At 30.0% G+C, this 26,885-nt stretch overlaps 2 protein-coding genes across 4 annotated transcripts; both read right to left on the bottom strand.

Moving 5' to 3' along the window:
* Window positions 1-827: 827 nt before the first annotated feature.
* LOC107164460 (uncharacterized) lies at window positions 828-12,372 on the bottom strand. Of its 3 annotated transcripts, none has more exons than XM_089221531.1 (8): window positions 11,912-12,372; window positions 6,923-7,221; window positions 6,685-6,861; window positions 6,289-6,387; window positions 5,379-5,574; window positions 5,107-5,312; window positions 3,794-4,091; window positions 828-3,704 (listed from the first exon to the last, which is right to left on the bottom strand). In XM_089221531.1, exons 2-8 carry the CDS (start codon window positions 7,211-7,213, stop codon window positions 3,004-3,006), a joined length of 1,968 nt encoding a protein of 655 aa, XP_089077657.1. In that variant the 5' UTR covers window positions 7,214-7,221; window positions 11,912-12,372; the 3' UTR covers window positions 828-3,003. The 3 variants fall into 3 exon arrangements, with proteins under 3 accessions (XP_089077657.1, XP_015367783.2, XP_015367782.2); XM_015512297.2 differs by lacking the exon at window positions 11,912-12,372 and adding an exon at window positions 11,272-11,586; XM_015512296.2 differs by lacking the exon at window positions 11,912-12,372 and adding an exon at window positions 10,735-11,093.
* A 771-nt stretch (window positions 12,373-13,143) lies between these two features.
* LOC107164459 (forkhead box K) lies at window positions 13,144-26,685 on the bottom strand. The gene is made up of 10 exons (XM_015512295.2): window positions 25,548-26,685; window positions 22,967-23,224; window positions 22,297-22,455; window positions 21,809-22,229; window positions 20,717-20,868; window positions 20,403-20,617; window positions 18,223-18,366; window positions 16,470-16,581; window positions 16,195-16,396; window positions 13,144-14,777 (listed from the first exon to the last, which is right to left on the bottom strand). Exons 1-10 carry the CDS (start codon window positions 25,886-25,888, stop codon window positions 14,565-14,567), a joined length of 2,217 nt encoding a protein of 738 aa, XP_015367781.2. The 5' UTR covers window positions 25,889-26,685; the 3' UTR covers window positions 13,144-14,564.
* Between the last annotated feature and the right edge of the window lie 200 nt (window positions 26,686-26,885).

Here is a 26,885-nt window from a genome sequence, read left to right as displayed (position 1 = left end):
ATACATCATGATCGCTCTGCTCTGAATGCTCGTAAATCAACAAGTGTCTGGTGTCTGGATTGTTAGATGCATCTAACACCCATGGGAAAACAACCAGGTGTGACACCTGTTGACACCTTTTTCAAAGTCATACACAGACACAGTACACAAACCTCCTACGTTTCGGTTCGAACGTCAAAGTCCTGTAAGTGTTAGTTATCGCTTCAGATAATATAAGAATTCTCGTATTATCCATGATGGTTTATAGTTATCAATGTATTACGTTTATAACCGGTCAGCTCGCAACAGAAATCCACTAGTACTAAATTACTAAAAGTTCACATTGTATGACTTCTTTAGAAATCATACAGGTTATTTGCAACTGTCTTGCGTAGTTATGCTTATTGCTTACTAGCAGATGATGAACCAGAACATAACTTCAATGTTAAAAACTTTTTTAATATTAGTAATTTTTTCTCTCATTACTAGACATACAAATTTAAAATAAAGTGTTTAAGACATTGTGGACAATTTAGAAAAGTAAGCTACAGGTGAGAATTTCATAAATATGTATAATGCTGTTAATGGTTGAAATAGAAATTGTATGAAAGATAAATATTAGGTTGGATTTATTATGAAGATTTGATAAAAAAAAAAGAAATTAAGATACACTAACAAAATAGCTTTAAAATGATATCTCTTTTAACTTTTAAGCATCATACCTAGAACTAGATGGACATAAATATAAAATCACTACCATTTATAAGGTAATAAATAATAATAATAGAAAACCATAGATATTTTCGAAAACAAATTTGGTATGAATATAAAAAACATGTTGCTTCAAATAAACCATCAATAAATACACATATCACATGCATTTATTTTTATAAGTGAAACTAAAACAAAGAAAAATATGTTGTTAATCATTGATAATAAATGCATGTATTATTTAAAACCGTTTAACCAAAAGTATTAAGACAAATTATAATGTAAACTGAATTAAATAAATATGAATTAACCTAGCCCATACAACCAACAAAATTAATGTATTATGTTTATACAATACAAAACATTCCTTACACATAAGTATAAATGTTAACATAAATAATATAAAAGTGATAGTAATTATTATTAGTTAATAACATTCAATTTTTCTGAAACTTTAACTAAAAAATATGTGAATTTATCTTCATTCATATTGCTAACAAAAATAGCTGTATAAAAATTCATATCAAGTAAAAAAAATATTGTCATTTTTGTTTTAACACTTTAAGATCTAGATGATGATATGCACCTCTATTTACACTGTAACTTATCACATATATAGTTCATATTTAAAATTATAGAACATTAAACATGTTATATAGCATGTGAATTACATTGTTTTTTTTTTTTTTTTTGGTTTAGACGTTTTAATTGACAAAATAACAAAAACAAAAAATAATCTTAATACAAAATAACGGATTTCTTATATCAAATTAAAATTACTTAACTTATTATGAACATAAATAAACTAACATGCTATTATTTTACCCTTGAATCAAATTATTATTGCTAAATTTCTAAAATCATAGTGTACATTGTTTATAAATATGCATGAGTTACATCCATACATTATATATATTAAATGTATGCATGGAAACTACAACTTATCACATAATTAATATCTGATGTCTTAAAGACATTACAGAAAAGCCATAGACATAAATTAAATTAAGTTTTTTTTGTATCACAGTGCTTACTTAAAAAAAAGATAATGTATTAAATGTTTTTAAAAGCGTTAATTTACAATTCATTAAAAATTATATACTTAACTTTTAATTATATTTGGTAATAAAATATATGTGATAAACCAAACTTTGGTCAGTTATAGTAAGATATACATTTTAAATTAATTATTAAATACAAAACTAATTATATTGATAATGTATGGGGTTTCTATTAAATAATGTGGTTAAAAAAGTCATAATAAAATAAAACATGAAAAAAAAAATGAAACTATCAAGCATTAATAGGAAATGTACACATCAACTGTCCAATAAATTAAAAAAAAAATTGCATAATTTTTATAAATAATTTAATTTAAATGTAGATCTTGCTACATGTTTATTCAAAATTTTTGTTAATTAACTAAAATATATTATTATTATACTTTAAAAACAAAAATATTTTAATAATAATATAACAAACAATAAAATGTTTAGTAAAAAATAAAAATAACACGTTTACACAATATATTCATCAACAATAATGAATTTTAGAAATATACAATTTTGTTAAAAATAAAATAGACTATACAACTTTTATATAATAATTTTTAACTATCTTAATATTTTAAAATTTAAAAAAATAAAAAATATGTCTATTATCCTGCTTTTAGTATTGCAGTTAATTAATATATATTTTATGTTTAAATTCTTACAACGGGGTGGAACATCATCAACACACAAAGAAGGATGAGCAAGAGATTGGTTTCTTTTAGTTTTATCCTATTTACTTGAAATCAGCTATAATGATGAGTCTTTTCTCCTCACAATCCTCCATTTAACCAAAATATATTACTACTCAATTATAATATTATGATTTATGTTTATGATGATAGTTATATTAAAATAATATAATTGAGTATCTTGAATATTTATGCTTCAATATATAACAAATAATAGGCTAGGTTAATGACATCTATTTTCCAAAGTTAGAATATAAATATAATATATTCGTAACATATTATGTTTGTATTAATAATATCTAACCTCACAAAATTATTTGCTATTCATGAAAAATAATGTCATCCACGTAAATTTTATTATCTACAATATTGAGCACGTCTGTTTCTATATAATAGTTTTAAAAAAAATGGAAGTTATTTTTTGGTAGTTTAAAAATAGTATTATATATTATGTTAATATTGATTTAGATCGAACGACTTTTAGGAAACAATTAGTATAGATTACCAATAGTATACTTGCATTATTATGGTGGCTTCTGTTTAATAGTCACTTTGGCAATTGAAAGTTTAGGTCATTGAGATTGATGGTGAAGTAGGCCAAGTGCTTCTCTAGCATCAGACTGAGTCAAAACAATACTTTCATTTTCACCTCTAGAATCATCTATTGGTTCTAGTTTAGTAATTACTACTTGATGGTGTTCCACATGTGGTGGAGATGGACTTTGATGTTGTTGTCCTACAGCCTCAATGATCATCTCTTGTTGGGCTATATTTGGACTATTTGGTTGCTGCTGTTGTTGTTGTTGTTGTTGCTGCTGCTGCTGTTGTTGTTGTTGCTGCTGTTGAATCTGCTGCTGCTGTTGCTGAATTTGCTGCTGCTGTAGTATAATCAACTCCTGTTCAGTAAGTTTTTGGTTTCCTTTAGTGATGACAATTTGATGATCACTTGGAGGGGAAGGGCTTTCGTTTCTTCCGCTAGCAACAGCATCAATTATCATTTCTTGGTGGGCCAAGTTAATGATTGGTCCTGAATGGCTTTGATTTTGGATAAGTTCCGGGACGGACATTTTTTGGCGATCTGACACTGTTACTTGTTCTGCCATTTGTTGAAGAGCTGCATGTTCTTCTTTTAAACGTTTAGTAATGTGGCTTTGAGTATGTTTTCTTAAGTGATCTCTCCGGTAGAAACCTTTACCACAATCCTGACATACTTCAGTCTTTACGCCTGAGTGGATCACAGCATGTAAATTTAAATGTTCTTTTCTTTTAAAACCTAAATTAGAAGAAATTTTAATATTTAATATGGTAAATTATAAATGTGTATTTATTTAAGAATGACAGATTGTAAAAACAAAGATTTACCTTTACAACAAACATTACAAACAAATGGACGTTCTGGATTATGACCTAACTTATGTCGCTCAAGATGTTCTTTTCGTTTAAGTCCAGCACCACACAAGTCACATATAAATCTTCTTTCTATTTTATGGGCAACTAAATGTTGTTCAAGCATTTCTTTATCGGGGTACGCCATGCTACATTCTGGACAACAAAACAGAAGGGTACCATCTAAAGCAGTTGCAATATGTATTTGACCCGGTCTTGGTTTTCGAGCAGCTGGTGGTTTCTTTTTGTATTTTTTTTTTCTTTTACCCTTTTCCTAAAAATCAAAAGATATTATCTAGAATTAGATTACTATATATAGATAAAACTATGCTTTGGACATGAATTTTAGTAAAATAATTAAAAAAAATTACTAAGTAATAGAGATTTTCACAAAATTGTAAACATTAATGAAGGACTGTCGAATCGACAATTGTCTAAAAGTTCCCTATGATTTGTTTTAAGTGAGACACATTAAGTTTTTAAACATTTATAAATAAAAGAGAAAAGATATAATACATGTATAAATTCAAATACATATGATACATTAATTGCCATGTAACTAACTACAATGCACAGTAATATTTAAATTTAGTTTTATCTTTAGATCATATATTATGAATGGAGTCACAGCGCATTATACCAACACAAAAATTTATGCCAATATCAATGATGAGTTACCGAATTAGGGGTTTGATATGCACATGAGCAATGCAATTTGTCGCTTATTTATCCACATGTTATACTATTATATTACAACCTTAAGTACGGTTTATGGATAATTAGGTGATGAAATCGCACATGCGCATATCAAACACCTAATTCAGAGACTCGTCACTAATATTGGCATCAAAAAAATATGCTGTATCTTCATCTATAGTATATGATCTAAAGATTTATCATTGACCATTGCTATGATGGTAAGATGATTATAAATGTCCTGTGACATTCACTACAATGATTTGAGACTAAGTGTATTGAACAATGAGGTTACAAGGGGTGTTATCAGTATAAAAATATCAAAATTGCTATAAAATAAATGATAATACCCCTTACTAAAGTAAGAGCACTATATAAAAAGCAATCTGTCTCTCATCCACATTCCGGCCCGCAAACCCCAATGTTGTTAATATAGGATTGGCCCATCCATTATTTTATTATCTATGGTTATGTGTCATCAAAATTTAAACCTTTTTCAAAATGTGTTATACAATGAAAAGTATGAAAATCTCTGATCTATGTATCAATTTTGAACACCAAAAAATGTAATAATTAATTAAATTCATAAATACCCCACTATTGGTATCTTCGTAAACTACCATTTCATTAGTGCCATCATCTTGGTTACCAGATGATTCCATATTTTCTCTTTTATTATTATCAGGTGAAAATTTTAAAAAATGTCCAAGAGGTATATTATCATGATTCAAAGATATAAAATCAGCCAATGAAACAGAATTATTTGAATTAGATGAGTAAGCCATAACATATTGATTTGCTGAAAATAAATTTAATTGTTAATTTTTAATTGAAAAAATTATACTTGGATATTATTATCATTTACATGAATCTTGTTCATTTTGAATTCTTAATCGTTTGTCCGCCTGATTATCTTTTTGATCGCCAATTACTTTGTTGTCTTGCTGATTACGCCGCACAACCATGTCTTGATTCACCACTACTGCCAATGGAAATGGTAAGCCATTACTATCTGTGCCACTTTGTTCGATAATTACTGGTTTAACATCTTGTATCATATCCTAATATATTAAAAAATATATATCATATTAATACATATAATTAATAACTATTTACTACTTATAAACTACTATTACAGATAACTAGGGTCCGGATTAATACCCTCTAAAAAACTACAAATATTTTGTTTATATTTACTTAAAAATATAGAAGAATTTGAAAATTGTTATGAAAAACATTAAATTATTTTTATTATTCGTTGAATATATTATAATTATTAATTATACATATGCCCGGTTTTCTAATCTAATTTATTGGTCGAATAACCAAAGTTATTTTCTGGATAGTAAAAATATGTTATTCTTAAATATTTCAATGTCAGAATAAGTCTTATTTAAGGAATAAATCATAAATAAGTTATTGTTATTTGGAACTTTTTCTACGGAATAAAACTTTTATTTGACTAATAATTAGGTACCAAATAATATGAGTAACAGCAATATATTTTATAATCAATGATATGGGTAATATTTATAGTTGGTATACAGACTTTTATTCTGTAATTTGTAAATGTTGAAATAACTTCAGAAATTATGCTGTGACATCCATAGATAAACTGCTTTTAACACTAAGATTTTATGCTACTGGAAATCTTCTAATAAATACTGGAGATTTTTAGGGAGTAAGCAAAACAGTTAATTTATTTGTAAAGGAATATATATATATTAGTATATTATTCATAGCAGTAAATGGATTTATGAATTGTAAGTAATTACTTGATCCTCTTGGACATCTTGCAATAAATCTGACGATTGCATTGAATCATTGTTGTTGTTATGTATTTGGTCATTTGAAACATCACCTTCTTGCTGTAACTAATTCAATACAAAAATATAAACAAAACATTTAAAATTGCTAAAATTAAAGATGAGTGATGCTTTGAATTCAAATGTAAATTATTGGTTTTCAAGCTATGACCAATTCTAATAAAAATTTGTGATGTAAAATAACTAAATTTTATGAATTTGTTAAAGTAAAAAAAAGATTTGCATAAATAGATGAAAAATACCATCTGTGAATCCATCATCAAACATTTAGGTTTTTAACAACTAAAATATTTATGGGAAAAAAATTATGATTTTATTTTCACATTATTATTTATGATAACTAACTTGAAGTTGAATGGTTCCATTGTCTTGTTGTTGGTTATACGCTAGTTGTAATACTGGTCCAAAAACAGGCAAGAGTTTATCACCTGATATACCACCTTGCCCAACTACTTGAATTTGTATAGTTTGGCTTTGTTCTCCAGGCTTAGAACCAGGAACAGTTATAGGAATAGTAAATATCTAAAGACAAAGTAAAATACTATGAATTAATTAAGAAAAAATATAAAATAAAATAACATACTTGTCCTTGTTGGTTAGATGATCCAACTCCAGCTAGATTTACTGCAAAACCGTTTGAATCTAGTGGTCTTAAGTAAGTCACACCTGCTTCATCACTGTTTAACAGTGCAACAACTTGTCCACTAGTATTAGAAGTATTAACTACTGTATTAGAGTTAGATGTATCAGTTTGTTGTTGAACATTTGTATATTTGTTTCCTGTATTCACTTGAGTCATATTTGCACTCGAACAGGTGTTAAATGAAGTTGCCGGCGCAGCGGTCACAAATGTAGGATAACTTCCAGTATTCATACTTCAATCTAAAATAAAAAATGTAACTATTAATAAATGTAAGATAAATAAACATTTAAACAAATGGTATTGTAATGAAAATAAATAAGATTTATGATAAAACTAATTTGAAGATAAGTGCATATTTTCTTTATTAATATCATTATTAAAAAGTTGAAAAATCTAAACCATATCAAGAATTCAAATGTTGAAAAAAAAAATTTATTGGGGGGTTGAGGCTTCGACAACAAAGGCCATTAGCCTATGGAACAGTTGGTTTAGAACTCTGATGTTTTTAATTAATTATTTTTTTTTTTTTTTGAAAAAATTATACTTCCAATTAACATAAATTATCTATGATGAACAAAAGAATTTTGGTAGAAGTACTAACTAACGCTATTATAAATCAATTTTTCCTAAACTTTAAATTCAACAATTCGACAACACAAATTCAACAAAATAGTTTTGTAGTAACACGTATAAGACAGATTTTTAACAAATAAAAATACCAAAGTACACATAATATGTACTGTTTAAAACAATCAAATTCATGTTACTTGTTGTCATCATGCATATTAAGAAAAAATCTGTTACACCTAATGTTTTTGAATATTAAAATATTATTATTAAATTCTTTGATATATCCAAAAGAAATAGTCCTTTACTTCAAATTATAAAATACTTCATAAAATAAAATAAAATGGCTACCTATTTTTAAATAAATGTTTTTTAATTAGTTATTATATGACATTATACAATGTATTTGGTACAATTAGGTTATAGAATTTATTTTAAAAGATAAATTTAGGTATTCATATAGATGTTATGTAAATATATAAAACATACATACCTAACATATTATATTTGTTAAACTTAATTAGGCTATAAACGGCTATAAATATTAGTAATTTATAAACCATAATGATTTTATTCACTAGATACTTACATATGGGAGACATTTAGAAACCTAAATTAGAAATTTTAAGGTCTGTTAAATCATTATAACGTAATGAACAATTTAGAAAACTTAAGAAAATCATTTTGCTTCAAATTCTATTTAATATACTTTGTTCAATGATTTCCTAAGAAATTTATTATTCATCTATTAATAGGTACCTATAAAATCTATTTAATAACATAGAAATGTTGTTTCTTTATAATTAAAAGAACCAATAGTACACTTGATAATAGGACAGAAACTATTTAAAACAGATTAATTGTAAAAGTATTCATAAATTGCTTATGAGAATTCTAATATGATATTAATTGCTTTTGTTTATTATTATTATTATTAATATACACATTTCAAATGTATTTATTAAAATTATGGGCATTATAGATAAAGGTAAATCTTTCATACAATTTAAATATCTTCATATATCTAAATTACTAATTTGTTTTAAGAACATAAGTCACTAAAAACTTTATTAAACATTGCTAGGTAGGTATATTGAGTTTAGATGGATAATAAGTATTGTGATCGACTTACATACATACAACATGAACATACCAAATTTTAGTTCACCAGTTACAATAGCGTGCTAATAATTTCGAACAGTTTTGAATGTTTTGATATTTGAGTGAAACGACTTATTATAAAATTTAAAGGTAAAATTATTATCTAAAGAGGTTTTTATTTACATTATAATTTTTAAGTTCATGACATTTTATAGATTTTTAAAACTGTACATTTTAAATAATCATAAATAACTTGAATACTAATAAAAGCCTATGTGGGGCCTGAGATAATATCAAAACTAACGGCTGAAAAGCTCAACCAGTAATGAAGATCTGAGAAAATAACTGTAAGCAGACAAATATTGATTTTTTTTTGAGGATTGGTTCATCTAATTGATAGTAGTTATTAGGGACATTGTGATATTACTAATACAAGTTTTATCTATATCAATGAAAAATGACTAGTATCGAATCACTTTTTTAAATTTTAAATTACAATTTGTCACACACACACACACACACACACCTACTGCCTTACTTAACTATACTATATAGTACTATACTAGAAGTCACCATATTTAAACACCATTTTTTATATTTTAAAATAAACGCTTCACCACCTATACTCTGTCAATATAAATAATCTACTGCTGATGTAAACCTAAATTATCATTTTTACTAACTTTATCATAATTTTATCTACGGTTTTCTGCTGCAATTTAATGTATATTATGTAAAAAACTATAAATGTTTAATATTAAGTGAATAGTAACTTGGTAGATTAGTTTAGTATAGTGTATAGTAGATTAGATTATTATTAACTGATAGGTATTATTTTAATATTTTTTAATTGTTGACTGATAAATGACAACAATAATTTATTTATACATTACATTGTTATATCATACATTTTTTTACTCATATTGATACATTTGTTTCGATACTAGACACTAGAACCAAGTAAAAGTATCGATACTTTCTTTCAATACTCTATCTCTAGTACTTTTAATGATAAATATATTAATATATAAATATATTTTCAATGATAAATCAGTGGTATCACATATCATTAGAGTACCTATAAATTCTATAAAGACTATTTTTATGATGTTTTCATCATCTTGGAGACAAATCAGTATTTTAACAGACCATGGTAATAAGATAAGATATAAGTCATTAATATTCAACCTAAAAAAAATATAATTACCATTAAAATAGTAGGAACCATATTTAAGAAGGTATATAATATATAATCAATAAAAATTTTAAACAGCTTTTGTATTATTGATATTAATTAAAAGTCTAAAGAGCAATGATGTTTGTATTATTAACTACATTTAAGGTTACCCCTAAAGTAATTTTAAGTATACCTACCTAAGTTATTACAAAATTTATCAATTATGGTGTATTATTATTTAATGTTTAAAAGAAAATGAATTTCCTTTTAAAATTATTTTTTCATAAAATTATGGATAACATTAAAATGCTTGTGTTGGTAAAATGAATATGTATAAAAAAAAAGAAACAACAATAGATTGGTGTCATAAATAAATAATAATAATGATGATAAAAAAAATATGCAAGAAGCACTGCAAAAGTATGCATAAGCTAGAAATGTAAAACAAAGATATTTTTTTATAATGTGTTATTGATATTGTTATTGTGTAATGTCACTTTATACGTGAGTATTGGGCAAAAAAAAAAAAATACGGAAAAAAAACAAATGCGATTGTGTCGTCGTCGTTGCTACCGTAGGTTTGGTTACATAATTAATTTGTGAAGAAAAAAAAACACTAATAGACTCGATGATTAATTATAAAAAAAAAACCCAATTCAAATAAGAGATAAAAGCTACCGAGTTATCGGGCGGGTAGAGATAACGGACAAAATATGACGTGCCTAAACGCAAAACATCATACCTATTATTATTAGGGCATTACACACGGCGAGAAAAAAAAATGAAAATTTTCGGAATGAGAAGTAGAAATATTTTAACGGCGGAAGTGGCGCGGTCGTCAGATAAAGTGATGCCCACCGTTTAACGAAACACGAAGAAATCTCTGATCGATGACTGTAAAGTGTACCTTATCGTTTTACACTGGACAATGACGTTATATTCATTACACCAATGATTGAACGTTTCGTACGCGACGTCGAGAACAGTACAGACGAAACAAATCCAAAATCCGTCGACGCGAGGCGCGTCACAGCGAAAGAGCGTCCGACGGCGGCGTCGTAAAAATTCTACTCATTCGTCCCGCAGATTTTTCTCGAATTCGTCGATTCCCGCAAAAACGCACACGCGTCGGAATGCGTTTGACAAAAGTAAATAACACGCAGACACAAACAGAGCACGAACGACGCACAATTCTTACAAGCAAGGCAAACAAACATACACTCCACACACTCACACACACTCGCTTGCCAGCAATATATAATAATAAAATATATATTATTATTATAATAGTATAGACGGTCGCACAAACTGTACGTACACGCTTTCACTTTCTACTACTATCCAATCGCGTATATAATGAGCGGAGGAACGGAATGGAAAGAAAAAAAATTGTATTATTCTAAAGAACCAGGATGTGACTGTAATATACCGCCGCAAGACCTACTTATATATCGGAACGGAAATATTTTTATGAAAATCGGCCGCCGGTACTTTCTCGAGACGCGCGCGCCGCAGTCCTCTCGTCGACGTCGTCGTTATATATATTTTAATAACGTGCGGCGATCGCGTAAGGCGCGCGTGTCCTCTGGATCGCGAACGGCCCACACGCCGCGATCGTTTCGCATCCCCCGTTCGGGGTGGAAAAAAAACGATCGAACGATTTCGGCTGTTACCCGAAAACGATAAAAATCGACGACGGCACGAAACCGTCGGCGAGCGTGGTGCGTACCGTTATCTCGCGGGAAAAGAACGCGACGGCGCGTTCGACGCCGATTATGTGAACAAAACACGACGACGACGATGACGGGAAAAAAAATGATAAAAATGCTCCTAGGAGAGGGACACCTCGAGCAGTGCGCTTGGAGGGCGGATGGGCGGGCGGGCGGGCGACGGCACGGCACACCACCGTTGACCCAAGTCGGGATGAAAACGCGTACACACACGCACACGCACCGCCGTCCACACATACATGTGCGGGCCACCACTACGTAAAGGTAGGGGCAGAGCCATTTTGGAGAGAAGGCCCTGTGCTGTACGTGAGCGGGGACGACGCGGCGGCGGCGGCTCACACGGATGATACTCACACGCGACGACAACGACGCTCAGACGTCAGCTTTCGGTGGCTCCGATTCGACGTCTTTCCCGCAGCGACCAGACGTCACGGGGTAGGCAGCTTTTCCAGCGGCGGCGGCGATGGCGTTAGCGACAACAGCAGTAGCTCGTTTTTCTGTGTTATGTATTGTTATGTTCAGTTATATACGGCGTTAATAATAATAATAATAGTAATAGTAATATATTATTCGGTATTGGTTTACGTCATTCGTTACGCGGGGCAAAAGTTAAAAACTATAATGGATAAAATATGAAATACATAAATATACGTATTTTGTTTATATTGTGATTGAAAAAAAAAATAATAGTAATGAAAATAATAAAAACACTAACACTACATAACGCGCGCGCGCGCTACTCGATTGTAGTCTGGTAAACGACGTGAACACGGGCCGCCAGTTAAAAACTACGGAATACCTTTCGTCGTCCACGTACACGCCATTGCGAATGGTCGTTTTCACCGAGGCAACAGTGCCGCCACAAGGTCCGACCGTCAATTCTCCGGCTCTGAGCGGTGGCGCGGTAATACCGTGTTGCGGCCGCCGTATGCTGACAGGGGCGACCGGTTCTCGACCTTGGCTGGGCAACCTCGTTTTATTGTACTTGTTGAACGTCGGGTCACGCCGATCAGTGTTTTTGCATCCTCGGGAGGCCCCTTATCAGCTACGGGCGAACAGACGTTCGTGCTGTTGGTCATACTGCATTTACCGTTATTGCTATAGTACGACGTCGTCCGGATACTGGTCGGAAAGGCGCGCGAAACAGAGCTTCCGAGTTCCGACCATCACACAATATACACATTACACACCAGCTGCAGCAGCTGGTAGTTGGTACCGTCACTACTGTATTTAAGTACCATGCCATCATAATCAACAATGTTTTGTTCCGGTTTTTTACAATGAATCGATTTCCAGTTTTATGTTTTGTTATTTTCTCATACGCGCATTTCGTGCGTAATACGATGAGAGATGAGACGATGATAACCCCGGTTTAAGATATATATATATTATTATATATCTTAAACCGTGATGATAACATATTATTATCATTATACGTCACGACAAAACTCCGTGCACTGACTCTATACGCAATGGCATAATGCACATCAATGGGGTCACGATTAGGATACTTGAAATATGTAACTCGTACTTTGACAAATGAAGGGAAAAATATCTATTTTTTTTTTTCATTAAAAACACTCAAATAAAATAATTTATAAATTTAATTTCTCAACAAAATAAGTAAATAGTAATCTTATATTACACTTACAAGTGTGCTAAAAAAGTATTGCGTTGACTATTTTAATTCCTTAATACAATTTGAATCTATTATATGATATAATATATAAATACTACTAACAACATCACGTTTATTACAATCTTTAAAAAAAAAAATTTGTGCTGGTCGGATCTGCTTAGGTTGATACAACTAGAGACAGGGAACACATAAACATGGTAGAGCTGGGTCCCATGCATATCCATTGAATAATGACACTCAAGACAACAATACAATATTTATAAACAAACATTTGCATTTGTGAATATTTTTAATATTTTTTAGTCAAGAATTTAATGAAAAAATAATTATTCGCCAATTGAAAAATACTTTTGAAATATTTATAATGTATAAATAAACAAGAAAAATGTACAAGATGTTTAAAAATCCAACATGATAATTTTGTTTGTTTAAAACCAACAAATTGATTACAATTTAAATTTTATTTTATATAATTTTAATACCAATGTAAACTAAATCTTTCTAAACACAAATGGTAACACTTTTTATTAAGTAGACAAAAACTTAATTTATAAAAATAATTATATTATATTTTTTGTATAATATAAAATGTCCAATCACATATTTATTTTAACTTTATAACATCAAAATTCTCAAACAATTAAAAACCCGAAAAAAAGCTTTTGTCCACATACAGATAAAAATTATGGCAATTTATTTTAATTTGATAACATTTATAATCAACAAAAAATAATAACAAAAAAAATATATAGAAAGATTAAATGTAATTGCACTTTTAAACGAAATAGATTCTCTATCAACCAAAAATGAATTGTCGATTAATTGGAATTAAATTATTTTTTACAATAGATATGTTATTACGGTTATGTACAAGGAACATAATGAGACATAGGATAAAATAATAATGACGGTCATAAAGTCAAATTTAGGGCTACCTTGTTTACTTGGATTTTTTTATAATTGCAATGATAAATTGTCTATTAATAATAATTATTATAATAGCTAGTACAGTCATAAAAAAATGTTTAGCAAAAATACAATATTCTTACAATTACACTTTGTTATTAATGTAGTATGGTATCTTATAACATAATAATAAACTGCCTACAATTCTGCACAAGCAAAAAATAAAAATATATTACTTAATTTATAAAATAACTAAATATTTTGACAGAAAAAAATATCTAGTTTGATTTAAGTTAGATAATTCATAATTAATTAAAGAGAACAATGTATTACAATAACAATAATTTTGTAGCCCACTTAATATTTATACATAATTTATGTACAGAAAAAAATGTCTTAAGATAAGACTTATTTAAATATAACAATAACATGTTTAAACTTTTAATAATATATAATTTACTTTTAAGGGACGCCATTTATTTCTTGTTGATAATAATTTAATTTGGCACGCTTAGGTTGTGGTTCTTGAAAATTGTCAGAATAATTAGTATCCGGTTCTTTGGGTTCTTCAAAATTGTTATCTTCAACTACCTCTTCTTCCTCTTCAATTTCTTCACCAACAACTTGTTGATTTCCATTTTCAGAAGATTCTTCAGATTTGAAGTTCTTAGATGACTAAACAAACAAAATGTAGAATACAATGAATTAAAGAGGTGTATGGTAATAAGCATATAATATAACAAATATAATACTAATGAGGAATACAGTAAAAAAGGAAAGGAAAAGAGTATTTAAAATGCAACTAAAAAATTAAAAAGGCTTTGAAGAAATTCCCTACATTAAGGGAACTAATTATGATACAATTTGACTTATGAAAGATGTAAAAAACCATTTATGGACTACGGCGACCAGAGAACTTCACACAATTTAGTATGTTGGGAAAGGTAAGCAAATGCAAATGTAGGGAGAAATGATTGATGATAATATTTAAGGATGCACTCTAATCCTAACCTTATAGTCTAATTTAATTTCCTCTTAGGACCAAAAAATAACAATATTGTAAAGCTAATTAGATATTTACTAGGAAACAGAACATGGTCAACACTATAATCAGTGAAAGAATTTTACAGAAGTAAAATCATATAAATATGTGCGGTAATGTAACCTTTTTTTTTTTTTTAATTATCTCTTAGTATAAAACTAATAGCTCGACAATTAATGTGATCTTAATTGCTAATATTATAAAATATACAATAAATATGACAAAAATAGATCAATTGATAAGTGATTATTAATAGCACAGAGCACTATAGTAAGTTCTAGAGTTGATACCTAATTATAAGAATGACTATCATAATAAGATAATTTTTGTAATCATATAAATTGTGTTGATTGGCGACAAAATAAAAAAACAGATAAGAAATTTATTAGATATACGATAAGGACATATGATATAGAATGCATTTTGTTAATAATAAATTCAAAATTAGACTTAGGACTTATTACACCTAAAATGTAAACGATCACTTAATATTAATTATAATTAAGTAAAAGTCTCATAAGTCAGAAAATAAAACAACAAAAATGTTGGGCCAAAACTTTTAGTTTGAAAAATGTTTAATTACATTGTTATACAAAATATTTAGCTCACTTAAAAAAATTGCTCTCTGGTTATAAATAGTTAAGTAATATTTAAAAACTTTTTGATAGTTCGAATAATGCAATTTTATTCATTTATATAGCATACCTATTAATTTTTTTTATTTTTAAATGAAATTTAATTTTTTAATTTTTTAAATTTAAATTGGTAAATCACGACACCATTTACGTTTTAGTCTTCCATGAAGGTTACCTGGAATTGTTGGAGTAGAAAGATTTTTGCAAGCGGATTGGGATGAGATGGTAAACATAGATGGAATCGATAGTAATAGGATTTAGCCTCATTTTGAACAAGTGGAATTTTTAGATCTGAATGGATAGTATGGTTAGATACGTGTGGAGGGGCATTTAAAAGTTTACCAAGAGGGTTAAACCAAGGTACTACCTAGAGCACTAAGGATTTGGGTGCCTTAATGAAATATAGACTACTAACCTGTTCTATATTTTCTCCTGTTGTCTTTTGAGTGTCGTCAATAATTTCTTCATGAATATCTTGAACTCCAAATTCTCCAGATTCTATTTCTATGCCTTGAGTAGGGTTATTTTGAGATATATCCTCATGTAGTTCATTATTTTCTACTTGTTTATGATGGTTAGCTGCTTTATCAATATTTAATGCATGATTCAGTTTAGAACTAGAATCAGAAACAATGACAAGGAAAATAGTTTAATTCAATCAATTTATTAATTAAGACTATGGTTACTTACGCATCAAATGTCTGATCTAAAGCTTGCACAATAACAGGAGCTTGTGGCAACAAAGACTCCTTGATTGGCGGAGGAAAGGCAATAAAATTTAAGTTGGTTTTAGTTGTGCTTCCTGTAAAAAAAATTGTGTTATCAAATAATTAATTACTAATTCCAAAGAATATTAGTTTAATGTTAAAAAATTTATTTGATGTAAGTTAAGAAGATATCGGCGCAATATTTCTTTTCATTTACAGAACCATGCGCAAGAAGATAAAATGCTTTCATTTAAAATTTTTGATTTTTAAATTAAATCTCAAATCACCGGTTATAAAAATTATAAAGTTTGATGCAAAAATCATTTTAAACTGCAGATATACATCCTACTATGGTCAGGATTATAGCAGGAGATGAATCATGGTTGGACTGATAGTAGGCAAACGACCAGATTGACAATAATATTATTTATATTTTATAGTAACAATTACATATTCACATTTTTTACTTTTATTGAAACTACCACCATGAATGCAGATTAACTTAAGAAAATAATATTTTAAACCATTTGGAGTATATTCCATTTTCATCGGATGTTTTCCACGAGATATTTTTAATGTGTAACAATGGCTCATATAAAAGTAATAAAAAATGTTGTTTAGTAATTTCTAAACTCGCTTTGAAAGTCAGAGTACAACTCGAATAATTGATGAACAGTTACCATTTTAATTATTTAGTAATAATTTTTTTATTTCTTTATAAAACAAAATTTAACCATTTACAACTTAATAACCAAAGCAACATTATAATTATTGTTATTGAATTCAGAACACTCGATAAAAACATTGAAATACCCCATATTACAATTTAACTCTTGCCCCCAATATATTATCATTAACGCGGTTAACCTATGGTTGATAAGAACAAGGCAAGTCCCAGATATGATGAAAGCAATTGAATATTTATGTATGCATCATATAAGTTATGTTTAGCTTGTATAGTTACAGTAAAACCTCTCTATGATGTAATCGCATGGGACCAAACATTTTTCCGTTAAACAGAGTTTTCCGTCATAGAGAAGAAGAAATTACTTATATTATTTGCACTGGGATTGTTGATATTTTCCGTTATAAGGAGGATTCCGTTTAATAGAGGGTCCACTATAGAGAGGTTTACCTGTTCACAAATTTAAAACCAATGTTATCAGAAAAAAAAAGATTAAAAGACGTCGCTTTCTAACAATGTGACATTCTTTTGGGAAAAGAAATATATTATGTGATAACAGCCTGAAAATATTAGTACAATGCTGTGGACTATATTGAAATATCCCTCGCAACAATTACTTTCAAAATAAAAATAGTATTAGTATCAATAAATTTATACACCGATCATGATAACATCATTTTTGCATTCACCCTACCAAAACTTAGCGATAATATTTTTAATACAATGTACCAGCTTTTTATTTTACCTTAGAAAAACATTGTTTTTTTATTGTAAATTTAAATATATATTAACTGTTTTGTTACAGTAAATAAACTAAGTTATATGTCAGGCCATTGGAAATATTATTATTTATAATTTTTGTAATGATTATCTATCAGTAACAAAGATTACTAAAAAATGGAATTTGTGTATATTTCACATGGGCTTGAGAGAGAAATCAAATATTGTATTAAGATCTTCTTAAAATCTGAAATTAAGAGTGTCTTTTTGCCAGTAAGTATTGAATAATGATATTGTGTTTATATTTTTAATAAATTATAATTATTATTACCTGACTGAGATGTTGGAAGTCCATTGTTAACTATTGTAATATGTCTAGTTGTAGATTTACTATAGGTTGTCACCGGCAAGACTAGTCGTGACTTTAAGAAAGTCAATTGCTGAGGACTTTGCATTTCTAAAGCTTCATTGTTAGCTAAAAAAAATTAAAATATAGTTTTATTAATTGTTATCAAAATTAAATGAATACTTTTAAGTGTTAAATTCAAATGAAGGTTTTTGTCAATTTGTTTTCAAAAAAAGGCTGATTATGCATAAAACAAAAATATTTATTTTTAGGTATAATTAATTTTACTTAATTTATGAAATTATAACTTCCTTATCAGTTCTTTGATACAAAAATCAAAATTAGTCCATACAGTTAAACATTGTCATAGGCTACAAGAAGTGTAAACTATGTTACACTGAAAGCATACAATATTGATATTAAATAGATAATTTTTTTATTTTATAGATGTTATAAAGATTCCACTAAGCTGGAAGGTGCATAAATCATATGCTTTATTAGGAAAACCCTAATAATATACAAAGTACAATTTTGAATTTAGATTCTTTACATCCCAAATGGAATGATATTAAAAAATCTCTGATATTTATCTTAACTATAAAAAAAAACCAAAGAAAGATTTAACAAATGTTAATTAGCAATAGTCGGGAGAATGAAAAGTGGCTGCTGGTAAATATGATGGCAACAATTTTTTTTCTCTACTTTTTGTTCATTATTTTATGAACCCATAATAAAAATTCACCAGCTGGAGTATTCGCCGCTTTTCATTCTCCCAACTAAAGGGTAGCGTGTCATGTGTTCGAATGCCAAATGTTCGAACGTTTAGTGTACGAAAGATTGTCTGTACGAAAGATTATCTGTTCGAAAGATTATATGTTCGAAAGATAGTATGTGCGAAATTGTCGATAAATAAAATTAAACAAAAATAACACTATAATATCGCGTTTTCATTATATTGGATTTCACACAATCTTATCTTTATTGATTTTACGTGGGGAAAGCATTATAGATATTATTAAACGTTCTTTTTTCTGTCATCTATCACAGTACAGTTTTATACATCATTACAAAAGTATCGAACACAATTTCGTTTGAACGTTGTTTTTAAATAATATTTTATACAATTTGTGTAAGTGATTTTTTTTTTTTAAATGGCTAGTATACAGACATTTAAAAGTATACATGACAAGGAAATGTTACTTGTAAATAATTATGAATACATGTTTGATAAAAAAAGACTGCGAATACGTGATCAAAATAATATATATTATTGGAAATGTACAAAACGATGTGGAGCAACATTTCGGACAATATTTGAGCACGGTGAACATAAACAAGACAATTGTTTTATTAATAATGATCATTCTCACGCACCAGATACTGTTAAACATCATTGCAAAATTCTAAAAAATAAAATTAAAAAATGTGCTCAAAATTCACAAGATTTTTTACGCTGAAAATCGAATTAACGAATTATAAATATTTTGGTAAAATTCGTGTTTCATTTATCGATAATTTCGAACATACGACTTTTCGAACATATAATCTTTCGAACAGACAATTTTTCATACACTTAACGTTCGAACATACAGCATTCGAACACATGACCCCTTACCCAACTAAAGTATTATATGACTATAGAATATAATATGATGTATTATACGAGGAGTAACAGATATAATTTACTTATGGAATAACTTTTGTTCAAGTAATTATTTTTTTATTTTGTTTCATGGAGTGACCTTAGCACTACATGTATAATAATTTTTTATGTTTTATTTAAGTTCTGAAAATAAAAAAATGTTTAGATAAATTTAAAATAGCCTATTTGTCAATCTGATTATAAGAACAATTTTGATGGTAAAAAGATTTTTCTAAGTATGTAGTTTATTTTTTAGAATTTTTATAAAATTTAAAATTTTTTGGTTAAATTATTTGGAACGTAATAACTTTTTTAAAAATATGATTTTTGGGAATTTGCTGACATGGGTATATTTCTTAAATTATTTACTTATTATCATACAATATTAACAATTTTTGTTATATGTTTAATTTAGTATAATTTTTTTGGTCAGGCCTTCCTGTTACACCTGTATACCATATTTCCATATTTAAATACATTTTAGTACTATGAAAGTCATTTTTAATTATATAACAATTATTACCTGTTGATGAGACATAGTGAAGCACACCAACACCATTAGTATGAGAAATTTTATTTGGTGATTTAATTTGGTTTGAGATAGAATTTGCCAAACAAACTTCATCTTGTTGTTGGTCTGAAGAAGAAACTGGAGGTGATGGTGAAGTTTCTCTAGATAATGAATCTGCAATTGATAATTCACCGCCAGTTATGTGACTTGGTGATGGAGGAGCACTTCTAAAATAAAATAAAATTAGGCAACAATACAACTCAAATGTGCAAGTTTTTAATAAACATTAGACATTAAATATATTTAACAATATTTAAAGAAGATACCTTGAGGACATTCCAAACGAATTATGGAGCCTAAAACTAGGCACTCCTCTTATACGTCTACGACGAAAAGCTTGCTCAATTAATTTTTGTTCAGATGAAGGATCAATTCTCCAAAAAGCTCCTTTTCCAGGTTCTTCTTGTGAACGAGGAACCTTAATAACAAATTAATTTTAGTAAAGTACTTAAAAATCTAAATAGTTTTTTATTTATAATCTTTGTAAAAATTGGATAAAGTATGTTTTTTTTATTATTCGACCTTAGTTGAAAATTTGAGTTTTGTAAAAACTCAAGATTAGAGATGTTACGAACTGTTTGAAAACTGAACTGGAAATTTCAAATAATCGAACCGAACCAAATATCTAATAGTTCTGTTCGATAATCGAACCAGAGAAATAAAAATAAAAGTCGATGGAGTAACGGCTAAAATTATAAAATATTATTAAATAATTAATAAATTAATATTTAATGTTTGCTTGTTTTAAATATAGATGTTTTTCGCTTTTTCTTATTCTTATCAGTTATCATCATATTAATAATTAAAAATTAAAAATCTCATGCATAATAATTATTAACTATTAAAGTATTTAAGTAAATAGTTGTAAAATTCTGAGGTATGGTGGCTAAATGATAAATAAATAAATATTAAATATTAAATAAAATAATATCCAATTTAACTTTTAATGTTCGGTTCGGGTTTGATTAAAAGTGTGTAGGTTTGGATCTGTTCGAGTTCGTTAATTTAAAGAAAAGTTCGGTTCGACCTTCAATATTATGGTTCGTAACATCTCTACTCAAGATAAATATATTTTTTTTTTTTTTAAATTGAAAACTGAAACTTGAATTGATAAAAATATTTTCCTTAGTTATTGGAAGTAAATTTATAAAACAATAATCACATCATGTATTTATTTCTTAAAATTTGAAAATATTTTTTTTTAAATTTAGTTGATAATAACTAATAAGACTCGCATAACAATTTATAAGAGGCTGATAATAAAATATGAATTTTTAAAAGAATTTTAAGGATTCACAATTTAGGTTTTGATCCAATTATACATATTCTTTAACTTATAGTAAAATAATTAAATTCACCTTTATAAAATAACGATTCAAAGACAAGTTATGTCTTATAGAGTTTTGCCAGCCTTTATCTACGAATCGATAATATGGGTAATTTTTGGTAATATAGGAATAAATTCCACTTAAAGTAAGCTGACGATCAGAAGCTGAAGCAACAGCTTGTACAATGAGTTGAGCATATGAATAAGGTGGCTTGGATTCATCTTTAGATTTTGCATTAGAATTGCCATTGTTGTTATTAACAGGTGTTGATCTATCCTGGATCACAGTTTCAGGAGGACTGTAATTTTGTCCCGTGGATGTTGATGTACCATTTCTATAAAAATCACCAACATATGGTTCGCTACCAATGCTAACATCAAAAACAGTTGCATCTAATGGGCTAGTTTCTTCGTCTCGGCTATTCTGACTAGACATATTATTTATGTGTTTACTAAACAAACAATTTACATAGTTATAAACTTGAATATATTAATGAAAAATTAACACAGAAATCTTACTTTTCTTCTACATAAATAGCAGATGATGTAGGAGTAGAAATTACACCTATTTGACCAGGATGAGCTACTGCAGCTGCATATGCTGCCATTTGCAAATCTGGTCCAAGTGTATGTCGATTGTGTCCTCCTCTAGGACTAGTTGGACATGAATTAGCAGCACTAAACAAATAAAATTCATTAAATAAATGGGACTATAATCAATTTATGTTAAGTGTGCTTCTCAGGGGCGGCAGATATTTGTCAGGTTCAGTCGTACAATTCTCAAACCAGTGGCCGACTGTTACTGTTATGCATGGTAATAAGCCCATACTGACGCTGATAAATACTCTTAATAATAAAGACTATAGTTTAATTTCGCATTTCATCATTTAAAATTAATTATGTACATATTAACATATCTTTTTATTTGTATTAAAATATTAGCTTTTTTTAAAAAAAGACTTGTAACAAACAACAAAATAGTTTGAAAATAAATAGCTAAGTTATTGTTTTGTTTTAAATTCTATAAAAATTGGTAAAATGTTATCTTAAATAACAAAGTTTTCGGAACACATTTATATTATATATTAAATAAAAGATGGGTTTCTACACTTAATATACTTTTTTATTAATTAGTAATTAGATTATGTATTTATAAGAAAAAAAATATTTTAATTTAATTTATGCTAACCTTAAAGTGCCAGTAGGAGATGGGAAAGGGCTCATAAATCTATTTTCCTTTGATAAATAAGATGAAGGTTCTTGTTTGATGACTTGAGGAGGAATATTTATACTCAATGGACTTGCATAACTTCTTGAAGGTGTTGCAATTGGTCTAATTTGAGTTTGAATAAATGTATTCTGTTGTAGTACAGGGGGTGGTGCCATTTCATCTATCAAAGAATAAAACACTAGCCGAATTGTTGTGCTAGGAAATCGCATTAAACACCTGCAGAAAACAAAATAAACAATACATTATTTTCTCAATTATTTCTTACAAATACCTAGTTACATATTCTAAAAAAAAATATATAGCTATTATAAGTAAAACATTAAAAGACAAAATATGGGTAGGTATCTTAAGTAATTTTAATTGATTAACACGTTAACTGCCATGTGGATGCCGGCGTCCATATAATAATAGGTATTGATAATTTTTAGACCGCCAGCTGCCGCACCATATCATTCATAAGAGGCTATACGGCCGCAGGCTGCCGTAAATTAATTTGGATTTGTATTATTAACTTTTCCATGGCGCTATAATAATGATCTTGAAAATATGCTGTGGCGTAGTGGGAATAATTGCAAATTTTTTTGATGTAATAAACATAATTTTAACATTTTTTTTTTGTATTTTTAATTTTTTTTCAAATTAAATAGTATATATATATACAAATACAAATTTATAATAACCCTGAAAAATGTCTTTGGCATTCCGATGATAAATATTCTTGAGGCAGCCGGCGGCTGCATGGTAGTCAATGTGTTAAGTTTGTTTTTTGCAAATTGTAATTATAAGAAAATATTAGCAACTATTTTTACCTATAACACACATCAAACAATAATTATATATTTTTGATAGATAATAGCTTATTTCAAAACAAAATATTGTAACACAGAAAACCAATAAGAGTAAATATTTAAAATTTAACTTAAGTTTTGAATTCAAAATAAGATATTGCTGTTTAATATTCAAACTAATATTGCAAATATATTAAAAATCTATGAGTTGGAATGATATTATGACATTACTTGAAAGCATAGAATACCATTAATGATAAATACCTAACAATTATATTCTTCCAGCAATTTCCTTGTAAAATGTATGCTTTAGTACCTAATTAATAATCTTTGGTTTGAAACTAATTGTATTTTACATTAATGAATAATTCGTACTGCAAAAGCGGATAGTTTAAAAACATATTTGACTTTATAATGTAAAAAAAATTTACAATTCTAATTTTTTTTAAATTAAAATATTTAAGTATCTACTTAAGTTCAAATATTTTAGCAAATATTTCTTGATTATTAAAAACATCCAGATTGAAATTAATTACATAAAAAGATTCTAATATAATATTAAAATAAAACTTAATTAGTTTTAATGAACTATATTTTAAAGTCAAAGCAGGTACCTATCTAGATACAATTTAAAAGTAAACTATTAACAATAAATAAATAAACTACTGTGTGAATTGTATTTTTACAATTATATAAAATAAGTATCTACCAGGAAATTGTAGGTAACCAACACTAAACTTAGATATTGGGATCTCAAACAATGGCGAATTTGGTCCAATCAGTATCATTTTATTTGGATTTTAATGTCAGAAGTCTGATAATCACATGGAAAATGTATTTATTTATTGAATAAATTCCAACTACATTGTAGAACTTGTGCAATAAGTTTTTATATGAATACCTATCAATGATTGTATTTTAAGCAAAATATTTAAAGATAGAAAATCAATTAACTCAAAAATGTACCTAGTTTAATATGAAATGAAATCTGAAAAATAGGTATTTCAAATTTCTAATGAATTGCAAACGCAACATTAATAGAGTAATATTCGGTCATATATTCAAAGGAATTAATTTTTTAGAAAATGTTTTTTAAGAAACCATAAGCTGAAAATAGGGGTCACAGGAATCTGTGAAAATGTATTTGGGCAGTAGTCGGTAGAGAAGGTCATTAGAAATCAGAAAGGTTTGTAATATACGAAGACAGTCGAGGCAGCCGTTAGGCACAGACCGTAACTAAGTTTTGTAAGCCCAACATTGACTAGTAGTGTAGATCCATCAAATCTGGATGAAGAAGATAAGGGAAATTATCTTTGTACGCGTCGCATGGGTGGTGCGTGTGTGTGTGTGTGAGCTATAATCGAAAATTTTGAACTTTGGCAACAGGGAGACCTTGAAAACCCGTTACACACGCACACACTTGCGCGTAGCCATTTATAACCAAACAACAAAAACACGTTATCATCGATCGCTCGTAACAACGTCGTGTCTCCCTATTCGTTTATCATATCGTTTGGGAAACAAAACGTTGTGTGTAAACACAGCGGCCGCCGGGTCAGACCGAACCGAACGAAGGGGGAAAGGGGGGAGGGGCGGCGCCGCGTGCGAATTTTTTTTTTTGACCGAAAATTTGTCGAATAAAAAAGCAAATGACGGGACGGTATCACAGCGACGATTTCACAGGTCGGGGCTCGTTTGACGTACAGAACAGTGGACGACGACCTTTGCAGGCCGCCGTTCGGGTACCGTACCTCCTGGGCAGCTGTAGCGCCGGGGCGCCCTTCCGCTGGAACACGCCGTCCACGAACACGCCGTTCTTGCCGTGGCACGTCAGATAGAAGTTTGGGTGTTCGTACAGCACGTCCAAGTGACGCCGCGATATGAAGCTCGAGTGGCCCATGTTGACGTCCACTTGGCCCTTGGAACTATTCCGGCCTATGACGATGCGCTTCTGTCTGATTAGGTACTCGAGCTCGCGGCCCTCGAGTTTGGCGATGACTCCTGTCACGTCCTGGTCCGGGGCCCATTGCACGTTGGTCGGGCTACCGGGCATTGACTTGAGCGCGTGCAGCGTCCAATCCGTGTCGGACATGGTGCACACGTAGCACCGTGTCTACTGATGCTGATGCGACGGATGAACGGACAGCGGGCGGGCACGCGTGTGTTTATTACACTTCGGCGGGCGGCGGCAATATCGTGAAGATCGATATAGACGATAACACACGCGACGACGATGATATCGCGGTACGGTGGCGGCGGTGATTCGTATCGATGCTGCGACGGTTTGTGGTCGTCAGGTCCAGGCGAGTGTAGGCGAATAACCTGCACCGGTGTGCGTGCACGAGACGTACTCGGCGCGGCGGAATCGAAGACGCGTTACGCGCACACGCACAGTCGACAGCCGTGTACAGACGTTCCGACCGCGACAGACGGAGACAGAATGATGGACGGACGTCGGAAGATAAACGGTGAGCGAGTGGAAGACGGCGGTAGATGAGGAAGAGGGAGTGAGAGAGAATGATACGGCGAGAGTAAGTTGCTGCTGCTGTTATTTTTTTTTCCCCCGAAACGGCGGCGATGACGGACAGCGATGCGAACGACGAAAAACCAAAGTACGAGTGCGAACGAACGTATGCGTGTATGTGTGTGTGCGTGTCTCCGTGTTGCGTGTGTCTGTGCGCGCGCGCGCGCTGGCGTGATAGTGTGCGTGTGCTTGGGCGCGGGGGAAGGCGGCGGCGGCGGTGTGCCCGTTTGTTTAGTGTTTACCAGCAGATGACCGGCGGCCTCGGGTGGAGGGTGTGTACCACGCTACCACGTGACGATCGAACTGCTGCGACGGCGGCCGGTGCTGCTGTTGACGTCGAGTGGCGGTGACGGTGACGATGTGGGCGACGGCAGCAGCGGTGTCGTCGTCGTCGATCGTCGGACACGCGTCGAGCCGACGACGAAAACTCCGCGACGGCGCGCGCGCCGGTTATCGTTTTTTTTTTATATAATTCTTTCCCGCGCCCGCTCGCCCACTGCTCCACCACTCTGTTTCTCGGCGTGCGATGCGAGTTCGTTACGACGTTGTCTTTCTCTGTTTTTTT

The sequence above is a fragment of the Diuraphis noxia genome, unplaced genomic scaffold, assembly GCF_037042655.1.
Source record: "Diuraphis noxia isolate RWA-SAM2 unplaced genomic scaffold, SU_Dnox_SAM2 contig0002, whole genome shotgun sequence".
In the NCBI taxonomy this organism is placed as follows: domain Eukaryota; kingdom Metazoa; phylum Arthropoda; class Insecta; order Hemiptera; family Aphididae; genus Diuraphis; species Diuraphis noxia.
This window is presented reverse-complemented; position numbering and strand designations above follow the sequence as displayed.